Source organism: Amblyraja radiata, chromosome 11, assembly GCF_010909765.2.
Source record: "Amblyraja radiata isolate CabotCenter1 chromosome 11, sAmbRad1.1.pri, whole genome shotgun sequence".
Taxonomy (NCBI): Eukaryota; Metazoa; Chordata; class Chondrichthyes; order Rajiformes; family Rajidae; genus Amblyraja; species Amblyraja radiata.
The window spans coordinates 4,363,345-4,375,718 of NC_045966.1; the positions used below are offsets into that span (position 1 = coordinate 4,363,345).

The 12,374-nt window shown below is 47.9% G+C and overlaps 1 protein-coding gene across 5 annotated transcripts in view; it reads left to right on the forward strand.

Annotated features, from left to right (window-relative positions):
* The window catches only part of tenm2 (teneurin transmembrane protein 2), a 1,259,968-nt gene that overhangs the window by 1,201,472 nt on the left and 46,122 nt on the right, over positions 1–12,374 (forward strand). For all 5 annotated transcript variants that reach the window (XM_033029203.1, XM_033029204.1, XM_033029205.1 and 2 more), the window contains 2 exons: positions 2,152–2,295; positions 3,301–3,550. In XM_033029203.1, the coding sequence (XP_032885094.1) occupies positions 2,152–2,295; positions 3,301–3,550 (394 nt within the window). The remainder of the gene's footprint in view (positions 1–2,151; positions 2,296–3,300; positions 3,551–12,374) is intronic.

Below are 12,374 nucleotides of genomic sequence, written 5' to 3' on the forward strand. Positions count from 1 at the left end.
TAGATATCCCGAGAACATGGATTGTAAAAAGAACAGTAAAACAGTCAAAACCGTTCAACAGACTAAAGTGCAGATGTCGATGGAACTGCGGGCGGAAATTATTAAGGGCTTGGACACGCTAGAGGCAGGAAACAAGTTCCCGATGTTGGGGGAGTCCAGAACCAGGGGCCACACAGCTTACGAATAAGGGGTAAGCCATTTGGAACGAGTCTCTGGCACCGTGAGGCAGAAGTTCCACCGCTGCGCCACCATGCCACCTCTGCAGTTTTCCTCGTGTCACCGCTGTTTAGATGGCAGTCGCTTGCCACTCGTGGTCTCCTCTGCCTTCACTGCCGCACAGAGGAGCAGGTTAATGTTGGGGATGGAGCAACGCGGACTAGACATTGGCGGATGTTTCGAGCAGTTTATCCGATCATGCTCCTGGTTGTCAGCAGACACGTTCGCTTCATATCCGTCTTTTTGAATTTCTTCATTTATTTTGATCAAATTGATGCTGCAAACCTGTATTACTGTCAAAGAAAGGTAAGATTAGAATGCTTGAATGAGCTCTCAATCTGTCAGAGGTGTCTGTTATAATTGGATTTTAAACCCATCTCCTGAATTATCTAAAAGCTAAATTTGTCTTTGAAAGAAAAGCTGCTCATTTGAGATGAATGCCTTAATTGACTTTTCACAGTCTTTCACGGAGGCTCAGATAATAGGGATGACATTCCATGCACTCTGTGACAAATGGAGTCAGGTTGTGCAAGGTTTATTAACCTTTTAACCTGGGAGTCACATCTTTTTTCGCCTGCCAACACTTATTAAGTAGACGTGTTTTAAAAATAATTAACTAACACCCAGTTCACATACCGCTCTGTGTTATAATGTAAATCACCTGTGGTCAGGCTGCATCTGGAGTGTTGGAGTGAGCAGCATCGGCCATCTCCTTGCAGGAAGGATGTGGAAGGTGTTATAGACCATAGACAATAGACAATAGGTGCAGGAGGAGGCCATTCGGCCCTTCGAGCCAGCACCGCCATTCAATGTGAACATGGCTGATCATCCACAATCAGTACCCCATTCCTGCCTTCTCCCCATATCCCCTGACTCCGCTATCTTTAAGAGCCCTATCTAGCTCTCTCTTGAAAGTATCCAGAGAACCGGCCTCCACCGCCCTCTGAGGCAGTGAATTCCACAGACTCACAACTCTCTGTGTGAAAAAGTATTTCCTCGTCTCCGTTCTAAAATGGCTTACCCCTTATTCATAAACTGTGTGGCCCCTGGTTCTGGACTCCCCCAACATCAGGAACATGTTTCCTGCCCCCAGCGTGTCCAAACCCTTAATTTTGTTTTGTGGAGGAAAGTTTAAGGGCAGCCACGGTTTGGACATGCTAGAGGCAGGAAACATGTTACCGATGTTGGGGGAGTCCAGAACCAGGGGCCACAGTTTAAGAATATGGGGTAAGCCATTTAGAACGGAGACGAGGAAACACGTTTTCTCACAGAGAGTGGTGATTCTGTGGAATTCTCTGCCTCAGAGGGCGGTGGAGGCCGGTTCTCTGGATACTTTCAAGAGAGAGCTAGATAGGGCTCTTAAAAATAGCGGTGTCAGGGGATATGGGGAGAAGGCAGGAATGGGGTGCTGATTGTGGATGATCAGCCATGATCACATTGAATGGCGGTGCTGGCTTGAAGGGCCGAATGGCACCTATTGTCTATAGTCTATTGTCTATTGTTTTAGCCACAAGGGGAGATGGGACAAACGTAGATGGTTTTCTTCAGACAGTGTTTCCAGGGATTGATAGAAAATGGTGAGAAATGTGGCCAATTGATCCGCAAACCTGTACGTCTTTGGGATGTGGGAGGAAATCTGAGCACCTGGAGAAAACCCACGTGGTCACGGGGAGAACGTGCAAACTGCGTACAGACAGCACCCGAGGTCAGGATCGAACCTGGGCTTCTGCCGCTGTAAGGCAGCAACTCTCCCGGTGAACAAGTGCGATGGGTCTTCTCATCTAACCTTCTTCAAGTTTTCTAGGGACTAATGCGTTTCTGAAAATCCAATGTGTCGGATTAGACCAGGAAGACTGGAGGGCTTTGAAACGTGACATTTGATGAAGATTGTGAAAGTTCCACATGTTGGTGATTGACTCTATTTGTATTTTCCAGTGTCGGTCGGATATGAGTACGAATCTTGTCCAAACCTTATCCTGTGGGAGAAGAGGACGGCCTTGCTTCAGGGCTACGAGCTGGACCCATCCAACCTGGGCGGCTGGTCACTGGACAAGCATCACGCCTTAAACATCAAGAGTGGTGGGTTGGCCATTGTCTGGCAACTAAGTTTCATTTAGTTTAGAGATGCAACGCGGAAACAGGCCCTTCGGTCCACGCCGACCAGCGATCCCCGCACACTAACACTATCCTACACACGCTCCAGGGACAATTTTACATGAATGCCAGGCCAATTATCCTAGAAACCTGTGCATCTTTGGAGTGTGGGAAGAAACCAGAGATCCCGGTGAAATCCCGCGTAGGTCACGGGGAGAACGTACAAACTCCGTACTGACGGCACCCGTAGTCAGGATCGAACCCGGGTCTCTGGCGCTGTGAGGCAGCAACTCTACCGCTGCGCCACCGTGTCTGAAGAAGGGTCCCGAACCGAAATGTCACCTACCCATGTTCTCCAGAGATGCTGCCTGAACCGCTGAGTTACTCCAGCACTCTGTGAAACGTCACCTATCCATGTTCTCCACAGATGCTGCCTGACCCGCTGAGTTACTCCAACACTCTGTGAAACGTCACCTATCCATGTTCTCCACAGATGCTGCCTGACCCGCTGAGTTACTCCAGTACTCTGTGAAACGTCACCTATCCATGTTCTCCACAGATGCTGCCTGACCCGCTGAGTTACTCCAGCACTCTGTGAAAAGTCACCTATCCATGTTCTCCACAGATGCTGCCTGACCCGCTGAGTTACTCCAGCACTCTGTGAAACGTCACCTATCCATGTCCTCCACAGATGCTGCCTGACCCGCTGAGTTACTCCAGCACTCTGTGAAACGTCACCTATCCATGTTCTCCACAGATGCTGCCTGACCCGCTGAGTTACTCCAGCACTGTTCTGTTTTCACTAAACTATATCTCCAAAGGCACCTGCAGTTCCTCATGTCTACTTTAATGTTGACCCAGTCTGGTTTAGGTTGTCCACAGTAATGTTGACCCAGTCTGGTTTAGGTTGTCCACAGTAATGTTGACCCAGTCTGGTTTAGGTTGTCCACAGTAATGTTGACCCAGTCTGGTTTGCTCTTGCATTCCCAGGTGTCCTGCACAAAGGCAACGGGGAGAACCAGTTCCTGTCGCAGCAGCCGGCCGTGATTAGCAGCATCATGGGCAATGGCCGGCGCCGCAGCATCTCCTGCCCCAGCTGTAACGGTCTCGCCGACGGCAACAAGCTCCTCGCCCCCGTGGCTTTGGCCGTCGGCGTCGACGGCAGTCTCTACATCGGAGATTTCAACTTCATCAGACGCATCTTCCCGGCCAGGAACGTCACCAGTATCCTCGAGCTGAGGTAGGAGACGCTGGTCATTAATGGTCATTGCCTGGTTCCTCATCTCCTTCCTCCTTCCTAAGATCCTAGTTTGTCATGGTATTGATTTGAGCACTGGATTTGCCTCTGATTTTACCCGCAACACACCTTGCTTACCAAAATGGCGCCCATCCCAGGCGACTATTTGCATGCTCGCTACTAAAGCAGATCTACAAACTCGTATTACAATCGTTCAACACTCTTAAATCTCTACTATTCCTACCTGTACACTGTGGACGGCTCGATTGTAATCGTGTATTGTCTTTCCGCTGACTGGTTAGCACGCAACAAAAGCTTTTCACTGTACCTCGGTACACGTGACAGTAGACTAAACTGAACTGAACAGAATATTCGCAGCACTCCAGTGTTCATTGCACAATGTCTTGCTGCTTGTTAGAAATTGTGTTGTTATTTATCTTTAGAATTGTAACATTACAGTAATCTCATTGCTTTGAATAACTTTGACTTTTACATCCTGGAGTGGATATAACAAAGAATATTCTTCTGCTGATTTGAAACTGTTGCCTCTCATCTCCCCTGCCAACCGTGAAAACAACACCAGGCTCAGGAATAGCTGCTTCCCCTCGGTCATCAGGCTTCTGGATGGTCCTTCCATAAGCTAGGGCACTGTCCGATTCACCTCTACCCCATTGCGGACATTGGACCTTGTCCCTACACTGAACACTCTACACGCTACAGTCCACAGTCTGAAGAAGGGTCCCGACCCACAACACCACCCATCCAAGACCTCCAGTGATGCTGTCTGACCCACCGAGCTACGACAGCCCTTTGTGGGTGATTTATTTTGTAAAACCACAGCCTGCATGACCATAACCCAGAAGGATTGAGACCTTCAGACACTGAAGAAGATTTTGATCCTTCCATATGCTCGGATACTGTCCGCTTCACCTCTACCCCATAGCAGACATTAGACTTTACCTCCACACTATGATGCTGGCTGCAACACTGAGAACTATTTTCTGAATGAGACTTACCAAGTAGTTGCATAGAAACACAGAAACTAGGTGCAGGAGTAGGCCATTCGGCCCTTCGAGCCTGCACCACCATTCAATATGATCATGGCTGATCATCCAACTCAGTATCCCGTACCTGCCTTCTCTCCATACCCCCTGATCCCTTTAGCCACAAGGGCCACATCTAACTCCCTCTTAAATATAGCCAATGAATTGGCCTCAACTACCTTCTGTGGCAGAGAGTTCCAGAGATTCACCACTCTCTGTGTGAACATTTTTTTTCTCATCTCGGTCCTTAAGGATTTCCCCTCTATACACTTAAGCTGTGACCCCTTGTCCTGGACTTCCCCAACATCGGGAACAACCTTCCTGCATCTAGCCTGTCCAACCCCTTAAGAATTTTGTAAGTTTCTATAAGATCCCCCCTCAATCTTCTAAATTCTAGCGAGTACAAGCCGAGTACAATGCCAGTCAATAGTTCATTAGTACGTTACTGTTACATGTACCTAGGTGCAGTGGAACTCCTCATAAGGTTCAGTAACGTACTTGAGCACATGAGTGCAAGAATAATAGCTTACACTGAGATCGTACACGTCACCACATTTCCAGACCCAATTTTTTTTTTAAATTATTATTATTATAATTACATTATACTTATGGGCGTCTTTCAAAGACTCTCAAGGACGCCTTACAAGTTTAATAATCAGATTACAAAACATATAAGCAGAATAAAACAAGAAACAAAAAATAGTAGCGACAACACACAATTCAAAGTGCGAGCAGCGGCAACTAAACGCACCAGCGTTCACTCTCCCTTCCGGCCGCCATCTTGGAGACAAAATAAACGAAACACCTTTTAACATTGAACATCCACCACAGTGACTCCTACACACTCCTCACTGTGGTGGAAGGTGAAATATAGTTCAAGTCCTTCCCCTTCATTTTATGTGATTCAAGTCCAACATTGATAACAAAATCGATTCTTAACTTTGGCATAAAGGCCAGTACTCCGTATCTTCCCCTTCTGCACTCAACATCTTCCCCTTTGCTCTATCTTTAGACCTTAGACTTTACTTTAGACTTGAGAGATACAGCGAGGAAACCTGCCCTTCGGCTCACCGACTCGGAGCCGACCAGCGATCCCCCTGTACACTAGCACTATCCTACACACTAGGGACATTTTACAATTTTACTGAAGCCAGTGAATCTACAAACCCGCTCGTCTTTGCACTGTGAGAGGAAACCAGAGCACCCGGAGAAAACCCACGCGGCCTTAGAAAGAACACGCAAACTCCGTACAGACAGCACCGATAGTCAGGATCGAACCTGGGTCCCTGGCGCCGTGAGGCAGCAACTCTACCGCTGCGCCACCCTGCCGCCCCTGTTATACGTGAGTTTTACTTGATTGTATTTGTGCAGAGTATCATCCGATCTGACTGGGTAGCGGGCAAAACGAAGCTTTTCACTGTAACTCGGTACATGTGAAAATAATACACTTTAACCCAATCCTAAACATTTGGAACAAAGTTGCGTCCGCAAACTTTAGTCTAACTCCAGTAGAAGTTGTGACCTGTTGGTCATTTTGTGCGGTGGTCAAGGTGACCCTTAAATCAAATAGGTAGAGCAGGCATTAGAACTAATGAATATTGGGTACGATAGGTTCATTATCCATGTGCCCCATTCCACTGTCAGATGGCCATGACATAGGTATAATATTGAGGTGCAGTTTAATATTCTTTAAAAACTGATGTTATATTAACATGCTTCTTTTCCTTTAAACTGTTAATTTTATAAGACACCTCAACATCTAGAACTTTTTTCGGCTCAAGATAGGCAGGACAGGTTTGGAGGGATATGGACCCAACTAGTGCAGTTTAAGAGCAAGGAGATCCTACTGCAGTTGTACAGGACCCTGGTGAGACCGCACCTGGAGTATTGTGTGCAGTTTTGGTCTCCTAATTTGAGGAAGGACATTATTGCTATTGAGGGAGTGCAGCAGGTTAAAAAATGACTGACGTCCGATGAAAGAATGGATCGACGGGGCTTGAGAAGGAGGAGAGGGAATCTTAAGGAAACATATAAAATTCTTGGAGGATTGAACAGGGTAGATGCAGGAAAAATGTTCCCAATGTTGGGAGAGTCCAGAACCAGGGGTCACACTTTAAGAATATGGGGTAGGCCATTTAGTACTGAGATGGGGGAAAAACGTTTTCACCCAGAGAGTTGTGAATCTGTGGAATTCTCTGCCACCAAAGGCAATGGAGGCCAATTCACTGGATGTTTTCAAGAGAGAGTTAGATTTAGCATTTGGGGGTAAAGGAATCAAGGGATATTGGGGGAAAAAGCCAGAACGGGGTACTGATTTTGGATGATCAGCCATGATCATTTTGAATGTCGGTGCTGGCTCGAAGGGGCGGATGGCCTACTCCTGCACCTATTTTCTATGGCTATGTTTCTATGTTGGCCGGTGTGGGCAAGTTGGGACGAAGGGCTTATTCGCACACTGTATCACTCTGTGACTCTATAAAGTGCTGGAGTAACTCAGCGGGTCAGGCAGCATCTCTGGAGAACATGGATAAGTGACGTTTCACAGAGTGTTGGAGTAACTCAGCGGGTCAGGCAGCATCTGTGGAGAACATGGATAGGTGACGTTTCACAGAGTGCTGGAGTAACTCAGCGGGTCAGGCAGCATCTGTGGAGAACATGGATAGGTGACGTTTCACAGAGTGCTGGAGTAACTCAGCGGGTCAGGCAGCATCTCTGGAGAACATGGATAGGTGACGTTTCACAGAGTGCTGGAGTAACTCAGCGGGTCAGGCAGCACCTGTGGAGCTAAGGAAATAGGCAACGTTTCGGGTCGAAACCCTTCCGGGTTTCGACCCGAAACGATGCCTATTTCCAGAAGGGTTTCAGCTCGAAACGTTGCCTATTTCCTTCACTCCATAGATGCTGCTGCACCATAACTCAGCGGGTCAGGCAGCATCTGTGGAGAACATGGATAGGTGACGTTTCACAGAGTGCTGGAGTAACTCAGCAGGTCAGGCAGCATCTGTGGAGAACATGGATAGGTGACGATAGGTTTCGTGTCGGGACCCTTCTTCAAACTGATGGCAGGGGGAATGGGAGAGAAAGCTGGAAGGCGGGAGGGGCAGGATAGAGAAATAGGTGAACACAGGTGAGGGGGTTCTTTAATAAGCAAATTGTCGGGACAAAGGCAAGAGTTGAAAGGCCCACAAAGTGGAGGATTGTGAAACTCACGGGTAGAAAGGTTATTTCCGAAGTATCTCTTGTCTGCTTCGTTGCTGATAGCTAACTGGGTTTAAAAACCAACACCGTATCTACAAAGTAATGCAGGGGGAAGCTGATGTGTGAAATAGCAGGCAGGAAATCAGTTTGGCTGCATCCCAAGGGCCTTAAATCCCAACACACTCCGTCATTCATCCCAGCTTACCGCAAATTATAACGAGTTCCATCCAATTCTTGGGAAATAAAAATGATTTAAATAGCAAATGGTTGTGCTATTTTCCATAGCTTCCACTGATTTACAGTTCCGTTCCAAATTATTTCAATTGACAATGGACAATAGACAATAGGTGCAGGAGTAGGCCATTCGGCCCTTCGAGCCAGCACCGCCATTCAATGTGATCATGGCTGATCATCCCCAATCAGTACCCCGTTCCTGCCTTCTCCCCATATCCCCTGACTCCGCTATTTTTAAGAGCCCTATCTAGCTCTCTCTTGAAAGTATCCAGAGAACCTGCCTCCACCGCCCTCTGAGGCAGAGAATTCCACAGACTCACCACTCTCTGTGAGAAAAAGTGTTTCCTCGTCTCCGTTCTAAATGGCTTAACCTTATTCTTAAACTGTGGCCCCTGGTTCTGGACTCACCCAACATCGGGAACATGTTTCCTGCCTCTAGCATGTCCAAGCCCTTAACAATCTTATATGTTTCAAACTAAAATTTCATCTGAAATGAAAGATTTCAATGATGGCAGCTCAGCTTCCATTCCAGTCAACCATGAGACTCATTGCTGGTGAAACAAAATATCAAAGGAGTTCTTCAAAGTTCCCCCACCCTCAAGAATGATCCCAGGAATGAGTGGGTTAACCTATGATGAGCGTTTGTCGACTGGGCCTGTACTCGCTGGAGTTTAGCAGAATGAGGGGGGACCTCATTGAAACACACTGAATAGTGAGTGAAAGGCTTGGATAGAGTAGATCTGGAGAGGATGTTTCCACTAGGAAGAGAGTCTAGGACCAGAGGTCACAGCCTCAGAATTAAAGGACGTTCTTTTCGGAAGGAGGTGAGGAGAATTTTTTTGTCAGAGGGTGGTGAAAAATGAAAACATAAAACAAGATACTCTTGAAAGGCTTCATTTGATTGTAGTGAACCCCTTCAGAAAGAATCCACTGTTACAATGCATGTTGTAGGGTATAGACCTAATTGGTGGTTATTTAGGGAGGAGATGAGGAGAAATTTCTTTAGTCAGAGGGTGGTGAATCTGTGGAATTCTCTGCCACAGAAGGCTGTGGAGGCCATCAGTGGATATTGTTAAGGCAGAGATAGATAGATTCTTGATTAGTACGGGTGTCAGAGGTTATGTGGAGAAGGCAGGAGAATGGGGTTAGGAGGGAGAGATAGATCAGCCACGATTGAATGGTGGAGTAGACTTGATGGGCCGAATGGCCTAATTCTGCTCCTATTCCTAATGACCTCTCCATATGCTTTCAGTCCAGTTCAGTTTAGTTTATTGTCACATGCACCGAGGTACAGTGAAAAGCTTTTGTTCCCTGCTAACCAGTCAGCGGAAAGACAATACATGATTACAATCGAGATATGGTTGGGTACATTCAAGGCAGAAGCATGTTTTGAGTTTAATATTATACCGTCATATCTGTGTTAACTGATTTCTATTTGCTTCCAATCAGTCAACATCTTTATTATAAAATGCTTTTGCTTTTCTTAAAATTCTCTCAATGCCTTGCCCCTCCCGATCCCTGCCACTATCTTCATCCAAGTCTTGTCTCTCTTACATTCCTGTCATTTCAATTGTTTTACGAATCTCCTTACAAAATCTCTGTCTCTCTGCCATCATTTTCTCCTTAAATATTCCCTTAAAACATCCCTCCTTTACTCAAGAAGGGTCCCGATCTGAAACGTAGCCTATCCAAATCTTCCACAGATCTGCCTGACCCACTGAGTTCCTCCAGCATTTTGTGTTCTCTGCGAGGTTCCCGCACCTGCAGTTCTTTGTATCCCCCCCTATTACTACCAGTATCAATATCTTCTCATTTCTGATTCATGTCCAATTTCCCAGTGAAGCCCCTTGTCCATTTAACCACATTGTGGACACAAGGTCATTGCACATTAGTTTAGATTAGTTTACTTGAGAGATACAGCGCGGAAACAGGCCCTTCGACCCATCAGATTCTGTCTATCCATCTTGGGGAACGGCTGCTAACCAGCAGCCGTCCGTTTAATTCATTTTTTTTTGAAGTTTTTAGTGAGTCCTGTGCTTCGTCTGTGGGAGAAATAGACTTTTTAATGTGGGGGGTAGGGGGTAATTATACATCTAGGTCCCAACCTGGTCGGTGAGGCAGCTTTTTCTCCGGGCTGCCCTGTCGACCCGTCCTCGTGGCCTACCAGCGGGCGTGGAGCGCCGTTTCCTGGCGGGGACCGCCCAGCACCTCGGCTTCGTTGGCGGCACAGCGCTGGAGCGCTATCGCGGAGCGGAGCGGGCGATGCCTTGCCTGGGTCGCCGCGCTGAATCAACACGCTGGAGCTCCGGTGAGCTGTGACCGCCGAGATCAACACCTCCGGGCTGCGGGTCTGCGGAGCGGAGCGGGCGGCGCCGACTTCAACATCGGGAGCCTGGGAGCTCCAAACCGGCGCGGCCTTGTCGGCTTCGGAAGCCGCGGTCTCCAGCTAGGAAGCGGCCGTTCCAGGTGGCCCAGCCGCTGAGAGGACTCTCCCGACGCCGGGGCAAGACCACCCGGCGAGAACCGCCAGGAACATCGGGCCTCCGTAGAGGCAATAGCGGTGGCCTCAATAGGCCTGACTTTGGGAGAACTGGGGATGGGGACTGGACATTGTGCCTTCCCCCACAGTGGTAACCATTGTGGGGGGATGATATTTTTGTGTGTAAGTTAATATGTTAGTCTGTGTCCAAGATGGCTGTCGGAAGGGAGAGTGGACGCTGGCGTGCTTTAGCTGCCGCTGCTCTCTCTTCACATTGTGTTTTTTGATTTTTTGCCTTTGGAGCGATTTCTGTCTTTAATTTGTGTATTGGTGACGTCCTTATTATTTATTTTACTCCGACTATATGTTTTTTCTCTTCTGTTAATTTCTGTAAGGTGTCCTTGAGACTTTGAAAGGCCCCCGCAAATAAAACTTATTATTATTATTATTATTATTATCAAGTCCGCACCGACCAGCGATCCCCGCACATTAACATTCTCCTACAGACTAGGGGCAATTTACATTTATACCAAGCCAATTAACCTACAAACCCTGTACGTCTTCGGAATCTGGGTGGAAACGAAGATCTCAGAGAAAACCCATACTGTCACGGGGCAAACATGCGAACTCCGTACAGGTAGCACCCGTAGTCGGGATCGAAGCCGGGTCTTTGGCTCTTGTGGTTTTTGCTGCCTGATCTTCAACTCTTCACGCTTATCTACCAAACTCATGGATCCTCACAACCAACAGGAGGAGTGGTACTGATTTACACATTTCAACCTACATTGAATTCTCCAATTACAGATAACCTCTTACAACCCCCCCCCTCCCCTTCACACCCCTTTCCCCCCCACAGCCATCTATTCTTTCCCCCTCTCGCCCTGTGCCCCACCTGCACTCTCACCTAGTTCTCCCCTCCCCCCACGCCTACATCCCATCCTCTGGCTTCACATTGTTTCGATGCTGCGTATCTCAACTAATTCAATCAGTACAGTCTGCAGACAGACACAAGATGCTGGAGTAACTCAGCGGGACAGGCAGCGTCTCTGGAGAGAAGGAATGGGTGACGTTTCGGGTCGAAACCCTTCTTCAAACATCACCCATTCCTTCTCTCCAGAGACGCTGCCTGACCCGTTGAGTTACTCCAGCATTTTGTGTCCATCTTCGGTGTAAACCAGCATCTGCAGTTCCTTCCTACACAGTACAGTCGGCAATCACCATAGACGTACGGGTTTGTAGGTTAATTGGCTTGGTGGAATTGAAATTGTCCCCTGTGTGTGTCGGACAGTGTTAGCATACGGGGGGGATCGCTGGTCGGCGCGGACTCGGCGGGCCGATGGGCCTGTTTCCGCGCAGTGCCTCTAAACTGATTTGACGCCCGCAATTCACCTTGAGCCAGGCTGTTCTGGGCACCACAATGCCACTCAGGTGGAGGCTGATTGGGAGCAGGTGCTTCCCAGCTGGAGGTGAGGAAAAGGTGAAGCATTATCCTTGTCTGGTGCTTGGCACATGCCGCTTCTAGCAGGTGGCGAAGGGGCAACGTTGGCAGGAGCTGCCAGGCTTTACAGCCCGTACACGGAGCAGATACCTTCAGCACTGGAGCCTAACAGCAGCTTGCCAGCTCAATCAGATGGAATCACATGGTCCATGGTACCTTGGCTGGAGAATCACATTGTCCTTCCTCAAAATGAGGAAGAGTTGACTCATCACTTCTACTCCAAGCCGATAATCTCACCTTTATTCCTTAAAAGATACTTCATCTGGGGTCCAGAATGTTGCAAATATGGTTGCGACTCATAGCTTAAATCGAGAGCAGGTGTGTAAAACACCAAAGGAAGATCCATCATACATATGCTTTGAGTGTAATGCCCCT